Genomic DNA, 25,089 nt, shown 5'->3' on the forward strand with positions numbered 1-25,089 from the left:
CAGCACACACCCGGTGTCAACAGGGGCCATGTAAAAGACATACATGGATTTTTAGGACTCTTTCATGGAACAGTTCTAGTGGGATGGTGCAATAGTTTTACAAAGGATTGTTTAGGATAGGGCAAACACAGAGACCGCACCTGCTGGGAAACTGCAGGTTTTGTGGGAGAATAATCCTGCCCAAACAGATCAGCTTAAAGCAAACTTTGGAAGAACACTGACAACCTGCCCTACACAAGACATTTTGGAATAAAACATGTCTCTAAGTGGCCTGGGTTGACCTCTTGCATCTCAAATGTCGCACAAGTCCAACAAGACTGCTATTTTATGGAAAATCCATAGTGTCCCTAACCACTTTGTTTCAACAAGATCTCACGCTCTTTATATGTCCGTGACACTGACATTCCCAGCACGTGCTCGCTTGCAGGGGATAAAGCATACAGCAACATCAGCGCTAGGGGAGAGATGCCATTGGGCAAACCTGAAAAGCCACGGGGAACCTTGTGCCTTGCAAGAACAGGAGGGCCAGCATAAACCTACAGAAGCTAGCAAACACTGTCTGAAGAAGTTATAAAAAGTGCCTCCGCCCCTACTTTTGACATACTGGGATCCCTCCTCGGTTTCTGTTTGTCTCCCCTCACCCTGCCAAATCCCTGCAAAGAGAGAAATCAGCACCGAAGGAAAGCAAGGAGCTGATTCTGGGGATGAGGAGAGCATCACTTCTCCCGTAAATCTCAAAGAAAACTAACCAGAGGACATGGGATGGCAGAGCCTCTTCCAAGCGCTAACAGCCTCACTCCTGGATTTGCTTTTACATTCAACCACTTCTTGTATCCCACTGCTACAGATTCCAGCTCCGCACCTCTCCGAAACCTACACAGACATGAAAATGTCCTATATCTTTAAGCCTTGGTCCCGAACTAGCCTCTGGAGGTGCAGGCCCAGGGAAGCTTGGCTAAGCCATCTCAGAAGTGACATGGCTTTGATTTTCACGTCTCTTTGCTGTCTGCAGTTGACAGTGATGAGGTAACACGTTTCCAGTGATGGGGGGGTGGGGGTAACACTAGGTGGCGCCTCAAAGCTTGGCTATCAGAAGAAAAAGGTTCCTGTTGTTTACAGGAGGCTAAAACTAATGATCTTTTTTTTTTTTTCTTTTTCTTTTTTGTGGGGGGAAGCTTCCCCTCCATGTGATGTACAGAAAACCATTTCAGGTTCAGAGCTGTTTGTTTCGCCTCCAGACAAAAAGAGCCATTAGATAAGCAATATGTTCACACTGTTTCAAATTGCTCAGTCACTGCCAACCGTCAGCCTTCCCTGCAAACTGTCAGGAGGCTGTACCACCAGCTCTTCATTTGAAACGACTGTGTGCAGCTAAAAAAAAATGGGTACCCCAACGACATTGAGTGTTTATGGCAGAAGTCTCCCTGCGCAGGCAGAAAGGTCCTCCAGTCTGACCGGGTTAACGCTGGTTTTAATATTGCATTGGACATATATGCTGAACCTGGCAGCAGCTGGCCCTGGGACAGGTGTGCTAAACAATCCCAGGGTGTTCTCATATCTATAAAGAGTCAATTACTTTTTCTTTATTTACTGCACTGAAGGGACCTTGTAACAAATACGATCTCACAAACAGAAACTGCCTTCTGAGCTAGTTCAAATGAGAAGCGCTTGGAAGCAGCCAAATGGGGCCGCGTTTGTTGTGACAGCCGCTATGTGGGGTCACAGCAGCCGACACAACCCTCCTCTGGGAACTTCCGTCCCAAACACGCAGCCAGGCGCTGCCTGCAAGGACCACGCTGCTGGGCGCCCGAGCCCCGGGTTACAAATCACAGTAACACTCAAGGAGAGGCGCTCTGGAGGAAACAAAGTATGTCTGCAATGTGTCCCTGGGTTAAAGAGCAGCCTGAAACGACCCCCTGCAGGAAAACAATTTTTCAGCACTACAGACTGGACAAACTGGGTCTTCACAGCTGCCCTCCTTTATAACATGTCAGAGGAAACTACGGTTTAAAAGACCTTGGTCTTCAAGACACAAGGAAATGCCCAGAGCTCTCTTTATCCCCCATATAAGTGGATCTTCCTTAAACACTGTCCAGTGCAAGCATGGACTGAAAATGTCTGCGTCATCTCCTTCCCTCACAGAGAACCAAAGCAGCAAAACACTGCCAAGTCAAGACAGAGAACAGGAGAGGATGATGACAAAAAATCTGGAGGTGCAGAGGGTTTAGAGGAGATGTGAAGGAGATCAGGGGCCAGGGACTTGGAACAGGAGGCACGGGGAGAGAAAGCGCAGTGCAACACACAGGCAGAGAGCACAGAGCAGCAGCTTGAGAAGACAATGTGCTCTAGGACCCGGCAGACAACGTGGCAGTTGGACCAGCAGGATGGAAAACAAGCCTGTGTGAGATATGATACAGTGCCTGTGTGAAAACAGAAGGCCACAGGGAAGCACATCAGCAGAGAGGGGACACAAGAGGAAAAGGTGGTGTGAGGCGATAGGAAGAGACAAAGCCAGCTGTCTATGGGAAGAGCTGTGGGGGTTGGGTGTCTTTGTACTTGGGTCCTCAAAAATGTACACACAGAATTGACTTAATGACAGCTTTTGTTCGATTCAAATTTCCGACTGTCATTCTTAACCCGCCCCCCCCATGCTACCACCACCAAAAGCCTACACACGCTGCAGGACTCTCCTCCATTTGAGATGATGAAGTAGAACTAGAGACAGAATTTCTTCTTGCAAAACTGTTCTGGGCTTTGGTTTGGCCCTTATATTTGGATCAGCGTGCTCGCACAGCATCACCTCGCTCTCCCCTGCTGCCACTTCCACACACGATCTCACACGGAGTAACTCCCTTCCCCTTTGGGTTTACAGCCGTTGGCTGTTCATCATGTTCCCGCAGTAGCTAGACTACAGATTTAGCTTGCTTCATCCTTGGTTCTACATCAATTGATACTCTGAGCCCTCACAGCAGTTTCATGGCCCTGAAGCCAGAGCTCAAGCCAATCATATGGGCTCTGGATTGTGGGCTCAGTGTTATTTTGATTTTCTGTGCTCTTAGTCAAGGTCATCAGCAAAACATTTCGGGAATGTCTAGGCAGACAGAGTCTGTTTCAATTGTCTTCACAAAGGGCAGGGGAGGGTTTGGCATTTCTGTGAAAGGTTAGTCTATGCTGAATCTTTATCAGCCACAGAGGAAGCAGATGTCTCTTCTGTAAGAAGAGACAATTAAAGACGTGGTGGTGGCTCAAATTTTCACTGGGATCACGTGCAGATAAGCCAACTGAAGGGTGACAGTGATATTTGAGCAATGGATCAGCGTGAGCCAAACATTTGAAAGTCTTGCACTTCACAGATACATGAACCAAACAGGAGATTTGGGCTAAGAGATGAATAATGAATTTCATGGCTGCTGCTTTGAGTTTTGCAAGAGGTGAGGATAAAAGGCTTTTCTTAACCCACATTTCCTGCTGTCTCTATTTCAGCCGGCATGCAGCTTTTACCCTAGGGGATTTGTTTGTAGGCATCAAAATGAGCCAATGAGCCCTTCCTGGCAGAGAACACTTTCTCCTAGCAAGAATCAGAGACTAGGAGCCCAGTCTCCTGGTTTCCCTCTGCTGAGAGACCTTCAGCAAGGTATTTAGCCCAGCTGCCTCAAAGCTCCCCTCCAGCACGAGACCACCACCTGCCTGACAAGAAATGTTGTGGCTCTAAGTGAAGGACACACACCTGGCTGAGTGCTGCCGGCAGGGAGAAAACTAGAGCATCTGTATACTCCCCTCTTTCCAGCAGCAAAACTGTCAGCCAGTCCCATCCAGTTCCTTTTCCAATTTTTCCAAACATGGAACCTGGATAAATTCACATGCACCTAGTTGGGCACACTGCAAAAATACAGAGAGCACCGCATGCTATGTGCAGACTACAAACAACCTTTCAAAGAAAATGAGAGTGAGGAAAATGCTATTGCAGCAGGGAGCCCTGCCAAGAGGTAGAGGAAGAAACGGTGGATAGCCCAAAATTAATAAAACACAGCTGGGTTTAACTTGAGTCACCTGCAATCTCTGCCAAGGCACCTCTTGGTTTTGAGTTGGCAAAACAAATGACCTCGAAGAATCTGCACTAGAGGGGGGCACCTCTGAGGAACTGCTGCTGTTCCTGCTTGAATCCTGGTCTTTTACAAACATTCAGTAATAAAATGACATGCTTGTAAGGACGTGTGTCTTGCCTGCCCAGATTTATGACGCCACGTGGGATACCAGTGGGGGTGTTAAAAGCTGGCAAAAGTTTCTCTCCAAGTTCCAGAGCTTTACTCTTGAACACCTGTTAAAAGAAGAAGAGAGGATAAATATTTGATGGACTGCTTGTGAATCCTCATCACACTGGATTCCTGCAAATCCCCTTTTCCAAACACACCGTTATAAAAAACTAAAAGTCCTGCACTGTAAGAATCTACCATTTCAGGTATGCTGCTGCCCTAGTTCCACTGCGCGATACATCTGAACTGAAAGACATGCTGAACTTTGGTATCTATCCAAATGTCCTCTGAAAACCTACGCTAAACCAGTCCCACATCCCCTGCACAACCCTCAGCCTGGATGTGAGCAGCCAGAGCTGCAGAGCTCAGAACACCCCAACAACAAATTTCCATGATCAGAACTGACCCATAAAGTACTCTTTGGGTACAAATTCTTCCCTTTTCCCAGGGTGGCAGAGGACACAAGGAGGTAAAATGACTGAATTAAAATCAAAAGAAATCTTCCTGGGGTGAAGCACTGTTAGATTTACAACATGGGTTTGTGTAGCTTGTGTCATCTCCTGTTGCAAAAAACATGATTTCCAACGAACAATTTTTTACTTGCAACTCTTTTCCAGGAAGGATTCATGGTTTCATGGCTAAACTGCTCCTTTTCCATTTGTAATGCCTCAGTTTGGGGCTTTCAAATCAAATTATAGCTTATGGTGGCTTGCAGCACAAAGCCTCCATACACAATTATTTTGGGACAAACCGATACAAGCACTAATCTTTGCTCCAGAGATTAGTCCTGATCAAGGGAAGCCTGTAAATGACTTAGGAGATAAAGCACAAGCCTTTTACCTCTAGCTCCCCTATACCAGCCCAAGCTGTCATAGTAGTTCTCAGAAAGCAGGAATTTATTGCTCTAAAAATACAGCACTGAGGAAACCTGAGCTCTCCTGTGGGCTTGCAGACCTTTGATATGCACACAAGGAGATAGGGGTTTAGTTCAGAAGGGAAAGCAAGAGTCAGGGACTTGATTTTTGCCTTTCAGCCTGGTGACGCTGACTGGGTAACACGACAGGCACTGCCCTGGCTGCTGAGCATTGCTGCTGACTGCACTTCAAGAGGTCACTGCTGGAGTTTTATGGTTTAATGTGGTTTCTTTTTGCTCTGTTGATCTGAAGCCTGTTGAAGTTGTGACTGAGACAGGCCCCGAGTTGGGGCACTGGGTCTTTGAGAGTTTTCCCTGGGGGGAAGTCACAGAGAGAAGTCATTCCTGGAACTCATTTAAAATGCAACTAAAGTAACAGAGCTGCTCCTGTGACTCCACAGATCAATGGTGCCACCAGGCAGTGATGAGCCATCCCATCCTATTATGGTGGACAGCACCCAGCCACGGTCAGTGTACGGCACGAAAGCTAAGCTCTCATTTAAGAGCCACTCTTCCAGTTCCCTCACTCACAAAACTCCTCCTTGAATCAGAGTTTCTGCTTGCCTAAGACTTCCAGGGCAAAGGAATAATCTCTTCATCTCTCTACAGCCAGCTGTAAAATTCCAGTCCAGTCACATTATAAAACAGATTATGGCATTAAGCCCTGGGCTGCAGGGAAAGAAGGAAAGCAGAAGCGAGAGCCTCCTGCTTTAGCCAGGACTGAACGGCCGCTCCACCACGCTACAGGAGGGGCTGTGACGCCTAGCCCACACCCGCTGGGCAAGGGGACATTTTGTGGAGCTGTATGACTTTGTCACGGGTTGGCAGCATCCAGGCACCCTGCCCTGGCAGTCTGCCACCCTCCTTCCCTGTACCCCAGGGCACTTTATCTGAGAAACTACTGCTACAGAGAGACTGTCCAGGTAGTTTGGAGCACTTGCCACTAATCAGCTGCCCTCCTTAGTCCGAGGCAGAATCTGGAATGTTGTTTGACGAAATATTGCCTATGTTTAGACTACAAAGGAACAAGTACAAAGACAAAGATCACTGCAAACGGCATTTCACTGGGGAGCAATGTGTCCAACCGAAAACATGTCTTGCTAGAATTGCCCGCAGGAGAAAAGATCTTTGCAAATGAGGCATGCACGGTGTGTGCAAGGTAATTATGCGAGACTTAATTAAAAGAACATTAGTGGCATTTCGATATTCATAAAAACGATAGGTTTAGCCTGTTGTTATGGAGGGATTATCTGATGCTCAGAGAAAAGCTGCTGGAGAACCCTTTCAGTTCATTATTGGTGACTATGTGAGACATGCAGAGCTGCTGAAACAAACCTCTTCTCCAGTTAAGTAGTATGCGGCCAACAGTCCTCCGATATAGCGGATGTTCACCTCAAACAAGGATGCTTCTCCGTTCTGAAAATACATAATGATATACTTGACTGCAAAGTCTGCACACACAAATGGCAGCTAAGGGGAACAGATTGTAGGCAGATACTTAAGTCTCCCAGTCCTCACCCACAGTGTAACACAGCTTTTTGTCTAAGATCTCACAGCACTTTATTTGCTCTACAGTGACAGGTGGAGTCTGAAGGGAAGAGAAACACCCAAACTACCCATTTATCACCAGCTGACAATGCGTACATCAGTTAGGGCAGATGTAGTGTCCATCCATCCAACCCTGCCTCGGGTTATGCCTTGCAAAAAGCTGTGAGTTAGTTTAGGGGAAAAATTTGCCCCTTGAAATATTTTATTTAAACAGAAAATTGGACAGCCACACGGAAAAATTACATTATCCATTTTCTTGTGAAGGGGGCACTGCATTAGATAGTTGTAATGCACTTCCTGCATTAGGTAGATATTTTCTGTCATTCGAGGACTCACCCCAGTCTGCAGACTCAGAGAGGACTACAGCCTGTAGGGTGCCTGTCGTGGACACTGTCGTGGTTTAGGACAGACACGCTTATAGAGAGGCAAACTGTGTGATGTCCATGTGCCCCACCACCACAGACAGCAGACACAGACGGACAGGGTTCACTGAATCGCTCAAGAACCACTCACCTGGAACAAGTTTTGCTCCATCTACTCAGCTGATGATCAGCAAATGTCAAAACGATTGCATTCAAAATGTGCCTTTAAAAAATACATGCTCCTGGCCGTTGAATCTGCATGATAAATGATTCCTACCCTCATGCAAACGCAAAAAGCCAAAAACCAGAAAGATCTTCCACCAACCCAGCACTTTCAGTGAGAAGGGCAAAGCAAAGGGGCACTTGAACCTCTGCACTAGCCTGCCCTTTCCAAATACCTGCAGATTACAAATCAGAGCAAGTGCTTTCTTGAGATGTGACTGAAATTGCACAAGACAGATCGCGGCACCCAGTTTCAAACAGAGCTTGTGGGCCTTGGGGTTCCTGCCTCACTTTTCTGGGCTACTCGAGTTCCTTGTACAGAGCCAATTTTTAATTAATTTCCCTCCTTCTCTCCCTCTGCTGTGCTTTCTGACTCCACCGATCAATCCATAGCATTCATTCTTGTCTTTGCAGATCAATCTATTCTGCAGGCCAAGATTAAAAGCTTTTATGAAATCCAGATAAATTATCTCCCAGTTGATTTTGTCCCTTGTTTATCGATTCAGTAACGCACTGAGAGCATTCACCAAATTTATCAGATGTGGTCTTCCTTTTATGAATATATGAATGGCAGTCGTGCCCTCCCAAATGATGCTTTTCTATAAAGGCAGCTGCATGCATTGTTCCCAGGGGGAGAACCATTTTTCACAACAGACAACTATGCTGGCATTAAAAAAATAAAAGTTTGAACTGCACTCTGGTTTTAACATTCTCCGTATGCCACTGATGTGATCCCATCAGCTCTCCCATGAGAAACACAAGAGCCGGCTCGGAGACCAACAATCAGAGCTATGGCAAGCGGCCCCAGCCACAAAGCGAGATAAAGGAGAGCATCCTTGATTTGATAGCACTGCAAGGCATGTGGTGTACCCAGAGTCCTGGCAAGTCTAATACTAGCTCTAAGAAGAAGTGGCTAGGAAAGCTTCAGGGGCCACAGACAGTGAGCATCTCTGGCGATTTTTAGAGACGATGCCCTTCCTTCCAAATCTAGGCTCGCTATGTGCTCCCACTTTGCTGCCAAGGTGCCACGCTCCCACTGCACAAGGCCCAGCAATGACACACCAACAGAGAGCCCAGTCAAGGAGATCAGTGTTTTCAATCTTAATCTATAGTGTGTAAAAAGAAAACTTATCACAGGCAGGCATTTAACTGAAATGAAACAGAACTTGTTCTTTGATGAACAAAACTTCCTTAGAGTATCTAATGATTACATCTGTTTTTATAACCCAGACCAAAACCCGAGAAGCATTAAACACTGAATCTCATTTTCAGCCAGACACTGTGAGTCTGATCTGGTGGACCCTGGCTGGAACCCTGTGCCATGTACAGGCAGAAAATGGCGTGAATCATCACAGTAGTCCCTTTGGCCTCAAAAAAACCCCAAAATCAGAGTTAAGTTGTTTCTTCCCCCACAGATTTCATAGTTCCCTTCTCCAAATGATTCTTAGAGAAGACTGTGATCAGAACTGGCTAAACACATACCACTTCTGTGACACAGACAGGCATTCCCAGTAACTGACTCACCACATTCAAGTCAAAGCTCTTCTCCACCCACTTCTTTGCTTCTTGGAATTCCTCCTCAAGTTCCATGATGTACAGAGTATCTAAGGCGTCTACCACCGTAGCTCCTCGAAGGCCTCCTGCATTGCAAACAGAACAGCGCGATGAAGCCCCATTGATGCAGTCGTCTCTAAATCAACCAGCATGGGGCGGGGACAGGCAGCAGCTTCCAGTCCCAATACTGGGGATGTCTGGATGGGATCCAGACTGGCCATGGTCTAGGCCGAGATCTTCTAGCAGGACTAGTGAGCTCTGCTACACAAAATGGGCTCCTTTGGAGAGGGCCAATTTTCAAAGGCCTGACACTTCTGAAAGAATACCCCCAAGGAACAGCTCAAGGTCCGCAGTTTAATCCACCAGTCATGACTGCAAGCCTTGACCTTGTTTTCCAGTCTTGTCTTGGCCAAAGTGGTCAGACAATTCCACTCCTAATCTTTGTTCAGCTGTAAACCTAAATTCAGCCTCTTTCTAACCCAGTTACAAGCATAACACTCTTCTAAGTGAGAGAATTTTATTTTTGTTGTGCAAGAGCATCCAAGACAGGATGTCGATCATTCGGCCCTGATGCAGTGTTTGTCAGCCGGGGCACAAAGTACTTTTGCACCATGCCATGACCCAGGATTTCCCACTATCATATCCAAAACACAGGTTCATCTGGCAGCAGAGAGACCAGAAACTGATCTTGATGAATCTTGAACGGAGAGTGGGTGATTTTGGGGACAGCTCTCTTCCTTTGGCTAACAGAACAGTCCCTGTGAGCATGCTCACCATTCTCCAGCAGATGGCAATGGGACACACGCAGATGAAGCAAATGCCAACCAAGTACTTGGACCAACCATGTCATCCATGTAAAAAAAATTGCATGCCAAGCGTTGTCTTACGCAAATGGACTATAGGAGAGCTTCCAGTGAGAGAGAACGACGTGGCATGCCATGCCAAGAAAACTACGCAGAGTGTGTAGACAGACAAGCTTGTAGCAGTTGAGATTAAATGAAAGTAGAGGTGATAACAAGCCTGGGTTTGGAACATCTCAGTGCTAGAGTTTTATTTCTGCTAGGGTTCCCTAAAATTATTCCTGGCATGGGAAAGCAAAGGGTATGAAGCTCATTGTGACTCAAAACCCTTTGTGCTTTAATTGCAAAGGCCATCGCTTTCCTGGGTAACACAGCAAAGACAAATGCTCACGTGGAGGACGCCAGTTTAGAATCATCATCGCTCATCCCTCTGTGGATGTAACGCACCAGGGCCATAGGCGTGAAGCTGCCTCCGTATCGCCGTCAGCAAGCTGCACGTGCAGCCCCCCCCCACGCGCTGCTCAGTTGCAGTCACATTCCTACCCACCCCCTGAGAGCCAGACCTCTTGGAGTCTCTGGCAGCAATGACGCTCGGATGAGGTTCAGGTTTCGTTTCTGCAGGAGAAACTGCTTGTACCGGCTCTGTCCCTATCATCTCCCTTTCCAGTGTAACCACAAAGACTCACACACACTGCTTATGCCCAGGGGTTTTCCCGAGACGTTACTTCTATTTGGCTCAGGTCAATTCCTTCTTCTCACTAACAGACTTCAAAATACTACCCCAAATGCCCCCAGCTTACCCAGCCTTTTACTGCATGCTCAGATTGGCTCGGCTCTTTTGTAATACCTTCAGTGTTACTTCAATTCTAGTTCTGCTTAAGAGAGGAAAACCCAGCTGGATGCACTGTCAAGGAACTACTACGGAGGGGAGAGAAAGGCAAAGGTGAGTCATGTGTCGTGAACCTTAAGACTTTGGTCTTTTCTTATTAAGGAAAAAAAGCGACCCTGTCTGATGTACATCATACCCTCTTCCCAGAGGAGAAGCGCTCAGATCCACCAATTTCATGCAGGGCTCATTTATGCTTTCAGCATTCCGCTCCCGTAAGAAAGGCATCCTGCCTTATTTTGTTGATGTTACAAGATTGCAGTTTTGACACTTTTCAGCCAGTCAGCACATCATTGCTTTAATAAAAACCCAACCAAGACTTTACTGCTCAACTACAGATTGCTGGCTTTCGGATGCTGTCTGCATCAAAAACAGGGGCTGTGGAAAAGGGATGAAGGCGGTAGAGACAGCCTCTAGAAATCCATTTATTCCTGCAGGCTTGCAAAATGATCATCTAACTGGAGCTATCTCTGAGAGTGCAATAGATGGACTCAAACAGCCACTAGATCAACTGGTGGATTCTAAAAAACAACTGAGCTGATGTTTGTATGGCATGTTTTCCAAAAGCAGTGACCATGAAAAACAACATCATTGCAGTCAGAGCTGCTTTTATCAGCCTTAATGATTCTTCAATATTAATGATTATGTGATTTTTATACATTTTCCTATTAGCAAGAAGAGACACACCAGCTCAGAGCCACACGGACGCAGGCAAAACATTTTAAAAAGACACGGAAAGGCAATGCTGCCTGAGGCACAGCCCATTACTGTGATATTCTGAGAATAATGCTAACAGGCTCGATTTAATTTGATGATATAATCCACAAAGCCTTTCATAATCTGCAGAGAGACAATGAGAAAAGTTGGATTTGCTCAAACTAAAGAGAGACAAAGACAATACAGTTACAACTTTCTGGGATGATTAATTGAAGTGAAAAATATTGCTTGAATTGACAGCGCCTTTTATGTTTTTAGCAAGTAAGGCCTTTAAAAACATGAAATGCATCGGGGATTAGGAACATGCTCGGATCTTTGCTAAAGCATCGCTCGCAGTTGCTTAGCTTTCCTCCCCTGCATTTGACAAAGTGGAGGGCAAACCTTGCTTCCCCACTGGCTTGTCTTTGGGGCATTTTAAACATTTGTTTTAAATATTCCCCTAAACGCTCTGTATCTGAAGAACCGCTGGCTGTGTGTTTTGTACAAGGGTCTCGTCGATGTTTCCTTTCTTCTGCACCAGCTTTGAAGCAACTGCACAATGCATGGCTGACTTTTTTCCCCTGCAGCTAACGAAGTCTATCGCAATACCAAGAGCTACCGTGTCAGCTTCTGCTGTCTCATGACAATGACAAAAATGAACCTCCTTCCCCTCCACAACCACGCAGAAAGCAAACCGGGCATCAGGACTTCACCGTTGTGTCTCTGTCACTTGACAGGACAGAGAGGACATCTAGGGAAGACCCTGACCCCCCTGTACGCACTGGCATGTTACTTCTTTGCTCCAGGAGCATCTTCATTCCTTCCTGCTCAGACTTTGCTTCATCAGACCATGACAGAGCTCATGATACAATGTCCAATAGCTCTAATTATACTCAGCTGTCAAAAGATGGTGCTATACATACCCCAGGATGTTTACTGCACTATATATGCACCCATTTGTAAAGGTGGTGAGATTTGCTTGACATGCTGCTTACTTCGAGAGATGTTGAAAAATAATCACCTTTCCAGATCTACACATTATAACGTAAGGGATATAATCAAAGGGGAAGCAGCTTCAAAAGGAAAAGGAATCAAAACCCACTCTGTCACTTTTGACTCTTGCTGACACTCCCCTCTCTAAATTACTGGTTTCAGCCTCATTGTACTCTCTCTGAGGGAGTTTTAAAGTGGAAACCAACAAACCCTCAAAAGAAACCCTTCGGAAAGTACCCAGAAAAGGTAGCGATGCCTTTTAAGCAGGACTCCATGTCCGAGACTCTAGCTATCTCCACAAATCTAAGGCCCCGCGTGCTATGAAAAGCTCCCCCAATCCTGCTGCAAAACTGACTTGAAGTGGAGATACACATCGCTCGAGAGAGGCAAGGTCACCTCACTGATGGCCGAAATGGAAGGTGCGTCTATTGGGCACCGCTCTGGTATCCACACCAGCTCCTGCAGTGCCCAGAGGGAGCCCAGGGCCATTCTGAATGGGAAAGAGGAATCCTCCACTGGCACCAGCGAGAAGAACCGAGATCCGAGGCAGAACGCAAGGATGCTTGTCCAGGGGCATTTCTAACCAAAGGACTTCATGGTAGCTCTTGGGGCAGCAAGTGGCAGGGTCTCTGCCTGGAGTTTCATCTGTGAGAGAACAGCCGTACACCAGAAGCAGCAGCTCATGGTAGCAAGACAAAGGTTCATCTCTTCTTGAGCTGAAGGAGGGCCTGTACCACCCTGTCCCAAGCCACAAGTGTATTTGCTCTTTTGTGCAGGAGAAGAATGGAGACATCCATGTAGGCAACAAGGCTGCTCTGTTCCTACTTCCACCCACCCAGCGGAACGAGCATCCACCCGCTCGCTTGTGAACACTGCTACAGAAATCACTTAACAAATGTTACATTAATTAACATAATTCTTGTGAAAGGTGCTGAACGGAGCACTCCACGGAGAAGAGATGGCATTGTACGCACACCGTACCCCCACGGCCTCAATGGGAATGTGCTTTAATGCCAGTCTGGAGGAACACCACCATCTAAGCAATACAGTCTCAGAAGGGCCTTTATGGGAATTAATGGTATATATATAATAATGCTATCTCTAAAAAACACAGATAAAGCCCATAGCAGCTTGTTCTAGTCGGGGGTAGATAATCTGAATAGAAGGGCTCATCCTTTTCTCCTATCCCTGACTCATCCCTGCTGCCTGCTAGCTTAGGGGTTCATTAAAACCACTCACAGCAAGAGTTTATAAGACAAAAAAACAGTTCCAAAGGCTCATTAGGAGGTTTAGCATGTCTGGGCCAGAGGGGGAACACTCTGGCAGCCATATGCCAATCTCAACAACCAAAGGAACTGATAGGTACAAAAACCTGCCAGGCTCCCCTGGGAGCTGCCAGCCAGGCTCCTCCTGCCAGGCGAGGGACAGCCCTCTCCGGACCCGCTGCAGAGCACAGGGCAGCAGAGTGGAGCTGCCACCACAGCCCGGGGCTCCTCTGACCCCAACACGAAGATCTGTACCAACTGTGAGCTCAGGGACTATGGCCAAGAGGTGACAGATGTGCGGTCCCAATCACAAGCTCAACGAGGATGGTAAAGGGTGAAAAGCTCCAAGTCAGGCGAGTGGGGAACCTACAAGTAACAGATGGGACCCCCGCGACACACGCACAAGATTCACCCGTTTGCACATGTCCCACGGCCCTGCTCTCCTTCAGCATCCCGGCACGCCAGCGCGTGAAGGAGAAAGGGGAACAGCTTTCTTCTCAACGTATAGTTTAAAGGGAGGCCATGAGGGCTGATCAAAGGTGGAGAACATCTACCCTACCACCTGCCAAACATGTAAGGGCTAATTAAGGCTTGAAAAGCACTGCAAAGCACCAAGCAGGGACTAAGTATAACTGTGGTAACAATCACAACTGCTGCTGCATCTGTGAACTTCCTTTTAGCTACCCATTATCTGCAAATCAAACCCACCAATTTAGGCAGAAACAGGCCAATCAAACATACCAGCATCAGGTACACAACAAAAACTCCACGTTTGATCATTAGCAGAGCAATAAGAGTTTACATCTGACGTGCTGAAGCTTTCATGAGCCACCAAATCCACATGTGTGATTCAACTGATGTCAACACTTTGCATCTGCTCACGTTTACAACCAGGCTTGCCTAGGAGCAGCAAGGGACGGCCACAGGTCGTATGGGGCTAGAACGTCGATCCACGCATTGCTCACACAGCACAGATGAGCTCCCCCATTAGAAAGGGCCCAGAGGACAGGATTACATTTTTTAGGAAGTAAGATGATCTACTGAGCAAAAGACAAAGTCTTCAAACCAAAGAAGTATCTCTTATCAGGAGACCGTGACTTTATCCTGGGTTTAGCTCCCCTTCAGTCTCTGTGGGAGCTACACAAAACAGAAGACAGTCACATCAGAGAGAGCCACAACTTTTCATACAGCTTCTTGCAGCCAAGGTCAAAACCTTCAGCTTCAAAGAACCTCTGCCTCCACCCTCTGCACCCTGCAGGCAGACAATAGCACGCTGAGATGCACAGTACTGGGTAGATTTCTCTTAAGAGCAACTACATGACTGAGGAGTGAGCAGGGACTGAAGGAAAGGACAAAAATTAGGAAAGGAAAGGGAAGAGGGACAGAACCAGACTGTGAAAAAAAGAAAAATGAAAAACAAAGAGACTGCAGAGCACTTGCAAGAGCATCCAGGATATTTTCAATGTGTTCCCTTGGCACCAGAAAATAGATTGTGGTTTTTGCTGTGCTCAGAAAATGGTTTGTCTTCCCCTGCTCTATCAGTTCAAAGTGCTACAGCGTTGCCCATAACCGAGGAAGAAATCTATCAGCCCTGTGGGCCATGGAGCCCAAGTCTCATGCCCGCTCTTCAGCCTATCCATCTGCCTTCGAAACAAAGCCCCATCGCGCTCCTTCCAGTGGGAACAGGGCCTGGGGTCTGTCAGCTGCTCTAATAAGGTGTCAGTGACTCACTGACAAGAGAAGAGACAATAGTTAGGCAACAGAGTGACTCACTGGTAACAAAGCACAATTCATTTACCTTCATCCTACCTCAGAGGGTTTATGTTAAGCAGGATGCAGAATAACAGGCCCAAAGAGAAGGGACAGCCAGTACAGCAGCTTGCATTTCAAGGACCAATCTCCAGAATCTTATAAAACACCCTCGTATGCTTGCAGAGGTGAAACAAGCCCTCACTCTTCCTTCTGGCTTTTCCAGCTCCATTCCTACAAAGTCCAACCAGCTCTCTTGCCTGATGGATAGAATTCTCCAGTTACACTTTTGGAGATCAAAAAGCATCCCTTTGTCAAAATCAGTTTTGTGTTGTTTTTTGGAGGGGTTTTGCTTTGGTGGTTTTTTGGTTGGTTTGGGTTTTGTTTTGTTTTGTTTTTAATTTGTGTTGGAAGTTCCTCAGGCTGTAGGAAACAATTTTGGCCAAAACGAAATACCTCCTTGGGGTGAGTTATTTACAGGCTGGGGATCTACCTGTTCAAGTCCTTTTGCTACCAGACTTAGCACACAGACGCACACCTGCTTCTTGCAATGGCTAAACAAGTAGCCCAACCCCAGGACATATTCAGCCTCAGCAGCTCTGCAAATGTTTGATTTTCTAGCCAAAGTGGAGCAGCTGTGATGGGAGGGACAGAGAGAGTCGCCTTCCCTCACTCCCCTCTTCCCAAAATAGCCAACTTGGAGTATCACAGGCCAGATAAGAGACTTGAAGGGCTCCCAGCTGCAAGTCTGTCCCTTGAGAGCCTTTAGAAAAGCTGTAAAAGTGATGCTTCAGCAAATGAGTAGCTAAGAGTGGGGTCTTTAATAGCCCTCTTCCTCAGGAAGGAGAAATGCCTTTTACCAACGGCATCACCTTACTCCCACCACCACTCTGTGTCTGGGCAGCCACTACGCACGACGGCTTGCAGGTGTGTGATCTAAGGGGTGGCTGCCCTGCTGCAAAGCCAAAACGGCACATACATCCCAGGCAACGAGGCAGTCTCCCTGTCTCAGCTCTCACCAGCTTTGCTATCTAGGTGCGAGGAATAATGATGAATTTAGTGTGTGCCTAGATGCATTGCCTTGACGAGGCTGGAAATGGTGCAAGGATTCCCAAACAGCAGGAGATGGAAGTATCTTCACCAGCTTTTCAACACTATCTCCCTGATGTCAGAGTTTAGCTTGAACAAAATTCTTCTTTGTGCCATATCACCTGCGTTGAGAGAGCCACGGGCTCCTGCTGTTGCTACTACGTTGCTGTTATGAATTGTCTGCCAGAGAGATGGATGGAAGCCCAAACTAACCTCACCAACACACCTATCCAGCAGGCAGAGCCAAAGCACTAGAGCAAGCAAAGAGGTTAAGGAATATCATCTCTCATATCACAGAGAGAAGACCCAGGGGACCTGGTCCTGCCATTTGGCAAACAATCCTTTATGACGTTTCTCAGTGAACAGAAACCAAATCCTTCATTTTCAACGAAGCCATTTAAAATATCTGTACAGTAATGCATTGTGCCAATGCTTAAAATGAACAGCACAAGTCATTAGGAAGCTATCATACTTAATCTTGCATATAGCAGGACTGTTTAAATGCTACAGAACAGAGAGTTTCAAACAGCTTTTTGCTAACTTTAATAACCAAGTTTACAATTGAAAGGCAAGAGCGAAAGGGGGAGGAATTTAGATCAGCGCAATGTAAACCTAGATCAAAAATGAAAGGTCTTGACTCCCACTGTTCTTATGTCAAATCATATTTGTCAAAACAAAAATTAGTGCTGAAATCTTGTTTGGAATAAAAATTAGGATGCAGTTTCTATGAAACACGATGAACTTGTTAACTGTTGCGGCACAAAAGACTCCAGTTGTTGCTGGTTATTTATCTTTACCTCTTGGGGTGCAGGCGACGCAGGGCAAAACAAGAACTGAAAACACTGAGATCCCTTCTTCTGGTTACGCTGGTATAAAAGGCTTCAAAGGATTGAACTGGCTTTGATTAAAATCAGTGCCTTGTTAAAACAGGAGTTTGAAAAACAACGATCTCTGAGTGCTCCTTTTCTTTTTCTTTTTGGATCTTTTTCTCATTGATAGTGCTTAGAGACCAGACTGAACTTTTGACATTTACCCACAGATTTGTGCGAAAAGCCTGGGAGCTGGCTGAGACCACGTCACCAGACATCTTCTGGGTGGTGGCACGCAGTCGAATTCTGGGGGAAATCTACACAGGGACTTTTACGCAGTTCAGTATTATCTTGGCAACAAAGTAAACTGTGAAAATCACTGCACAGTTTCTTGAAAAATCTGCTTTGCAGTGACGATTTGCCAGTCCTCTCTGCAGAGGGCTCTGGGTCAGGCAGAACAAGTGGTTGAGAGCCTGGAACTCCTGAGATAGGATCTGGGTTTAGGCCAGAGCTCCCTGCCTGCATTGGGCCTTAGTTTCTCCTGCCAACAAAAAAAAAAACAAACCAGGAGGCATTTTCCTCCAAATTTAAAAAGAGAGTTTAAATAAGATAACATGCTGATTAGAGAAATAAAGATTTAAAAGTCCACATTCAGGAAAAGCGGTGCAGCATGCTAACCAAAGTTTTAGCCTGTTCTGCTCAGTACCAGTTACAGCAAGACAAGGACCAAGAGCCAATAGACAGCAAGGCACACGCTACCCCTGCGACACTAAGCAAACAGCCCCTGGTGTACTGGCCCGTTCCCTCGCCAGCTGCTGTCTCACCATCTCTGTTGATCACATTAGTTTATCCACCATCATCTGACCTGGCGTTTCTATCTCTCTTCATCCTAAGCACCTCGCGCTAGCCATTCATCTATTCATCTCCCCTTCGGAATGGCATTGCTGGCCATGCAAAATTACTCCTTCCAGATTACTTTTCACCTTTTCCTTTCACAATTGGCCTCTAGCACGGAAACCTTGCACTAGGTATCGCTACTGGAAGGTACAATCCAGTTCCAGAAGACTTTCTCAAGAAGTAGAAAGAGAATCTGCTCGCATTACGAGTAGGATCAAGTCAGTTGTCTGTGATCTCTAGGACAGGGCTGGTACTATTCGTTCAATTGACATAAATTAAACAGCAAATCCAAACGAAACTAGGAAATGGTTTACAGGTCTTTTCAGGAAGAAAGAAAATTTCTCAGTTAAGTCTTCACAGTTGTCTCATTACAACCTGGTCCTTCAGCTGCCTGTGAACGGTACCTACCTCCTGCAGCAAAGCCAACACCAGACTTGAGTTACAGCCTTGCCACTGTGTCTTATTTATTGAGGTTTTTGTCTGTGAACCCGATAGCTGTAACACAGAGTAACTTTATTCCCTTTATTTAAGGTAAACTAAACAAATTACATCTGAGCAACAAGGTAGCAGCAGAGAGAGATAAAGGGGACAAAAAAGTAGTCCAAGAATTAGAAAAGATCTATTTCTTTTCTTATCAGCACATTCTCCTGCAGACTGAAAAAAAAAAAAAAAAAGTCCATTAGCTTTTGAGCAACCTCATTTTTCTTTGCTTTCCAAATAAACCACTGCACCTACACTTCAGGGACTTCATCAGAAAACACTTCATATCCAAGGTTATTTTCCTGTCCTCTTCTTCTTAATCTTCCTCACTCTCCTCTCCAGATACTGGTCAAAAGGTCACACCCCAAATACTCTCCACCCCACGCACGCTCCCCTGTGATACACGGAGCAAGGGGCGACTACACAGAAGAGTGGAACCCACCTTACAGAGCCCTTGGCCTCCAGCGGCTCACAGGCAGCTCTGCTGAGCAACACACCATGGGCAGCTCTGTCCTCCGCTCCCCTGCCAACCTCAGCCGTGAGCAACATCGATGGAGGGTCTTGGGGCAACACGCTGGGCACTAACCGTACTAGTTCTGGTTGGCTTCAGATTCTGCCTCTCCCTGGCACTTGTCCTGCTCTGCAGCAGGTCAGCACTCCAGCAGGGGCAATAGAGATGGGGGGAGAATGTGCCAAGCCCCCACAGATCCCAACAAACCATGTCCATCACCCCGAGACACAAACGACTCTTGATTTCAGTTTATGTTGATGTGCCACACCTGATCTCTTCCACCCACCTCATGGTTCCTGATAGATTTTGCACTGGTAGCTGAGAGAGCGATGACCCTGCTTTGTAGGCTGCCAACTGGCTACTAATCTCTTCAACTATCCATCATCTGATCCCAGAGATCTCAGAATTCCAGCATCGCAGAATGGCAGGGGTTGGCAGAGACCTCTGGAGATCATCCAGTCCAACCCCCCTGCCAAAGCAGGGTCACCCAGAGCAGGTTGCACAGGATCACGTGCAAGCGGGTTTTGAATATCTCCAGAGAAGGAGACTCCACAACCTCCCTGGGCAGCGTCTTCCAGTCCTGCTGACCCACCTCCCACCTAAAGGCAAGGAATTTTGAAGACTGGCATTAGGGATATTGCCTAAACATCCGGCCCACGAGATAGCTCAGTCTGTTTTTCGTTGTCAACAGGAACGATCTTCCAAGTTCATGGGAAGTGATAATGAATCACAATTCCACCTGCACTACACAATGGGTGTTAGCATACGTGCTGCACAGTTTCTAGGTAAATCTGGCATCACAGAGAAGCATCTTGAAGTGTTGGCTTTTAGGTTGCTATGATCAAATTTAATACAGAATGTGTTCCAGCTGGGGAAGAAATAGCTTTTCTGGATTACAAACCACTCATGTTTTTCAAATATCAATTTCCCCTGAAGAATTAAGTCTATCATTCAAACTGAACTAGCAGTGGCAGCTCCCCCCTGAACAAGTGATGGGTGAGAGAGAAAAAGGGAGCTCATGCTCATTTAGGAATGTGGCAAAGTAGACTGTGTCTGGAGGAGATCACGCTGGTGGGAACAGGTTAGCAATATTCTTATTATGCACTGGGGAAAAAAAGAAAAGAAGGGTGTTCAGCATAAAAATGCATTTCTTGTCACAGTAACAGCCCTTCAGATAGTTAGTTCCTTCAGTGGAAGGGGAGAGAAGATATATGATAAGCACCTATTGCCAACTGACTCTTAAGCATTTAATACTTGGCAGCAGCTCCCCAGTTTAATCCTCTTTTCCCCAGTTTCTCCAACCATCTTTCATCATTTAGCGATCCTCCAACAACAGGCACTGCCCCGTCACTGCATGACGCCAAACCTCCTGGAGCTCAAATCAAACTGTTTCTATTCGAAAGTGTCATAGAGGGGGAAGCGATTTGACTGAGCCTCAGGAAGACAATCCTTGATACAGGAGAGATACTGCAAATCCACTCTCCACGTGTATCCAATCCGTTTCCCATGACACACAGATTCTATTGCAGGCAGACTGTGTAGGCTACGGAGAGCTCAGCGGAAAATTGAAAGCAATAATCATTCAAATGCTCCTTCGGGAAAGAGGTGTCCTCCTTTGTTTGGGCAACAGGGCTCAGATGTCACTGAAGCAGAGGTGGTTACTTCTGCCAAAGACAGGTAATTTGACAAGCAAGGAGTAATTCTGGGAGGAGCAGTTCAAGAAGGTTAAGCGGAAAACAACAGCAGCAATACTGGTGGGGCAAAATACTGCTGGTCTCTCCTCTCTGGATGTTGGAAATTCATTTTAGACTGGTTAAAGGTAATCTGATTATATACTATTTATTGCTCCTTCACCCCCTCGAGGACTTGCATCATTTAATGTGAGGGGTCCCAACAGGCCTATTAAAACAAACACACACGTCCTACCTGTAACTATTATCCATGGACTCCAAGACATATAGGTAGCAGTTAATGAGCAGAGACTGCTAATTCATCTTAGAATTCAAAGGAGAGACATTTCGTTATAATAATCAGGAAGAAGGTGCCCTTCTATCTTCCAAACACACTTCCCAAAAAGTGGCAGTGGCAGATGTGTTATGACAGCACAGAAGAGAGGTGCAGCTTGTAACCCTAGACGGCATTTTTCCCGCAGCAGATAAGACACGTTCTGGAGGGGCTTTGCAGAACAGACAGTGCATTCTAGTGTAGGTTATAAAACTGCTCATCCCTGACGTGGTTTTATCTATAGTCCAGACAAGCAAACACCACCTCCCATAGCGTGTTCACAGAAATTATCTGGTCCTTAACACAAGCCCAGGTGTGAGAGCAGAGTTCAGAGATACAGGAATGAAACTGCCCTTTGCCTCAAAATAAAGCTAACAGGATTAGTTGTGCTGTTCAGTATGCAACAGAACGGGCGGTGCTGGGCCCGGACACCTCCTATCCACCCAGATAGCGCTAAACACTCAAGTTACTGCTCACCAGCTGAGCTAAGGTCCCTACTAATCAATGATGAAAGAATCTAAATACATTTTATTTGTGAACGCAATGGGTCAGGAGAATGCAAATGGTCAATTAACATGTCTCGGCTGATGAGCAGGGACACATTAAGCCATCGTAACTCCATCACTTGGAACCATCTGTCCATATTCTTCCTTTTCTCTCCTATATTGTTAAAGTCACACCGCCAAGGCCCCGGCTGAAAGACTCCAAATGCTCTCCAGTATGTTGCTTGACAGGATTAGATATCAAAATAATCTTAGCAAATTGGGAAAATAGTCTGAAATAACCAGGATGCAATTCAATAAGGACATACAACGTATTTCACCCTGAGGGAAGAACAACGAACCACGAAGCATAAACAGCTAGACAGCACTCTGCAGAAATGATACCAAGGCTACGGCAGATCACAAATTCAGCTCAAATCAACAACGTTGTAATGTTGCAAAAAGCAGCAAACCCTACCCCAGGATGGGTAAATAGTGTGTCTCGCACGCATGACATGAAAGGGATCTTGCACTCCACTCCACACTGGCAAAGCCTCAGCCAGGACACAGAGTCCACTTCAGGAAACATTTGGCTCATCCGGAGACTTCAGAGGGGAGCAACGGCACTGAGGAGAAGGCCACAGAATGTGACCTGCAATTAAAGCTGGAGAGGTCTGGCGTTGCTCAGCCTCGAGGGGAGAAGACGGAAGGGAACTTGGCAACATTCTGCAGAGACATAGAGAGATGCTGCAAAGAATAAGATGGTAAACCATTCTCCACATCCACGGGGAGAGGCCAAGAAGTCACAGCTTAACTTTCCGCAGGAGAGTGAGGTCAGACACCAGTACAAGCTTTAAAACTGTAAAGCACTGAAGCAGAATGCCTGTGGTGACTTTCCAACACGGGGTAGCTTAGGGATGGCTTAAAAAGGGAAGGACTAAATGACCTCTCACTGTTCCTCTTTTATTCTGTGATTACTCACTAAGATGAATGAGCATTGCAGGTCTCCAAAAAGCCTCATGAAGATGCCCCTTGGAGATGCACCAAAGTGATTCGGAGGGAAGGAAGTGCCACATAAAATGCTTTCTGATGGCTCGATTCCCTGCAAACCCCCAAAGCTACCTTAGTGACAGAGTACATCACAGTTACAATTTTGGATGTACACAGAAGTCAGGAAATTAAAAATGCTGGTTCCCACAGCAACCAGGATGCAGCCTGCCAAGAGAGAAGGAATGTTCTAGCCTAGTCAAAAGGTGTTAATTCTAACGCCTGAAGGCGACTTCCACTTCCAGACACCTGAAGAAGGCCTCTGTGAAGTCAATGAAAGCTCTCTGATCTCACGTACGGGAAGAACTTGATCCTCAGTTTCTTCATTCCTGAATTATCAGCTCTTGCTTGCAGAGCAAAGCACAGATTTGATTTTGGAAATTAAGATGCGAGACAGACCAATCAAGGCTGCTGTGAAGACCATCACCGGAAATGCTGTGATCTGGGACCACACTACACTTTGGTATTCACATAATTTGTACCTTCCCATCCTCCGGCTCTGTTAAGAAATGATATCCCTATGTAATCATGTATTCAGATAAAAGCACTGTGGCGAGAAATAGGCGTAACTTAGGTGTTCTTAATTGCATGTTTGTATCAGAGGAAGGATATTATGGGTATGTTGAAATTGGTATGGAAACAACCTCTGCCTTTAGAACTTTCTCTTGAAACACCTTCATTTTCCCGCACTGATTTTTTTCTCCTTTTTTCTTTTGGGAACTGCATATAAAGTGTGTTAGGGTGCAGTAGATTTTTTGAGAATAAAGCATCAGAAGAAGGATGAACAATTTTAGTAAGTCCAAAAAAATCCTCCCCATTTCTCACACTGATGCCTCAAGCAAAGGCTAAGGGATTTTCTTGAACTTCCAAAAAATTCTCTCTAGAGACAAGAACAATCCTGAGAGGCTAAAAGAGAGTATTTTTTTAAAGTATAAAGGTCTTCAAATGACAAATGCCTACCACAATATTCTGAACACATAGATCCAACCTTGAAACCAGTGACAAATCTGAAAGTTGACGTCCTATGGGATGACGTTAAACCTACTGTTTAAGCGAAAGATATGACTCCTCTCGTCCCAAAAGGCAGCAGAGAGGAAAAAAAAATTACCAGAAACAAGTACCTGGAGAAATTATAGAAAAGGAAATTCTGTAAGAGCCATTTGAAATGCAATCTCCAGAAGGCGGATAGAAAAATGTCAAAATCTAACACTAATCCAGATGAATATCCAATGAGATACATAATGAAGATGGCAAGAAATTTCAGCAATAGCACAAAAAAAGACATGATGAAGCAGTTAAGTTCTAAATGTGAAATCAAACACAGCAGAGCTCGTTCTGAACCTGCCTAATCTCTTCAGAATTTCAAGAGTGGAAAAGGAGTGAACTAAAACCAAAGAAGATAACTGGGGTTTTTGCTACACGTTTTATAGCTACCCATCTCCTCTGAATGACCAAGGAAAAGCTAAACACAGAGGGATAAAGATAAGAAAACCAGAAGTCCCATATTTCCAAAATAAAAAAGCATGGCTAAAAGTACATTTTTTAAATATTCTTAACTTGCTTTGCTTTTTTACGCAGTTTCTGGTAGTGCGTGTCAGCAGGTGGGTTTGTGTCTACAGCAGAAATTATGTAAAGCATCTGATGGCAAACGGTGGCTAAAAGAGAAAGGGCACTTCTGAAAGATCTGTTCTGACCAAAGCAGAGGTATCTGTGTAGTCAGGAGCTTCAAGTCTGGAATTCCACTCCGTATACTCTGTGTTATTATCAAGTCGACACAGAGGGGTGCCATTAAGATCCTTAGAGTGGATGCTGGATGTTAGTTCAAGCCAGTTGGAAGTGCCAAACCTCCAACTCAGCTTTTGCTGTGGAGTTGCCACCAACGCCTCCGTAATCCAGAGAAGAATCGGTGAGCAGTCCAACTACACCCACTCTCAGTTGGCTGCCTTTTAATCACACGCTCAATATCTCTTAAGATTAGACAATTATTTCCGCATAATTAGTGTCCGGAATGAGGCACAAACAACATCCATAACGGGGTGATTTTAAAAAAAAAAAAAAAAAAAAAAGCTTAAAGTCAAGCTCGCTGTATTTTGAAATACAGCCCCCAGAGTCTGAAAAAAGGAAAAAAAATAGTTACAGCCTGGATTGTTCCCCTGTCTACATGGTAACGGGGCTGCTCGTGCGTGGCTTGCTTCCTCCACACCGGTGTACATTCTGCTCCAGCATCTTGAAAACAGGTCCCAAAGAACGCTCTCTAGTCACAACATCTCAACACGATTTTCTTTCTTTTTCTGCTTTCATTTGCTACTTTAACGGCTGTTTTTCTAATTTTTTTTTGTTTCCTTCTCCTCCATTTTGCTGTGCAAAGCAGTTCTGACAAATCCCAAGACACTCTCCCTACTTTTAGGCCTCAGACACTCTCCCTACTTTTAGGCCTCATTAAACTCCAAACGCTGTTCAGGGTCAACGGAAAGTTTGTGAAACTCGTGAGGAAGCCTGGGATGATTAATGGTTTTACACTGAAGATAA

The 25,089-nt window shown here is 45.8% G+C and overlaps 1 protein-coding gene across 1 annotated transcript in view; it reads right to left on the reverse strand.

Annotated features, from left to right (window-relative positions):
- MAN1C1 (mannosidase, alpha, class 1C, member 1) overlaps positions 1-25,089 on the reverse strand; it is a 42,293-nt gene that overhangs the window by 11,188 nt on the left and 6,016 nt on the right. Inside the window, exons 2-4 of the mRNA XM_009882197.1 lie at positions 8,823-8,938; positions 6,502-6,582; positions 4,224-4,318 (exon numbers count right to left, since the gene is read on the reverse strand). Of these exons, the coding sequence (XP_009880499.1) occupies positions 4,224-4,318; positions 6,502-6,582; positions 8,823-8,938 (292 nt within the window). The remainder of the gene's footprint in view (positions 1-4,223; positions 4,319-6,501; positions 6,583-8,822; positions 8,939-25,089) is intronic.

This window comes from Charadrius vociferus, unplaced genomic scaffold, assembly GCF_000708025.1.
Source record: "Charadrius vociferus isolate BGI_N301 unplaced genomic scaffold, ASM70802v2 scaffold613, whole genome shotgun sequence".
Classification (NCBI taxonomy): Eukaryota; Metazoa; Chordata; class Aves; order Charadriiformes; family Charadriidae; genus Charadrius; species Charadrius vociferus.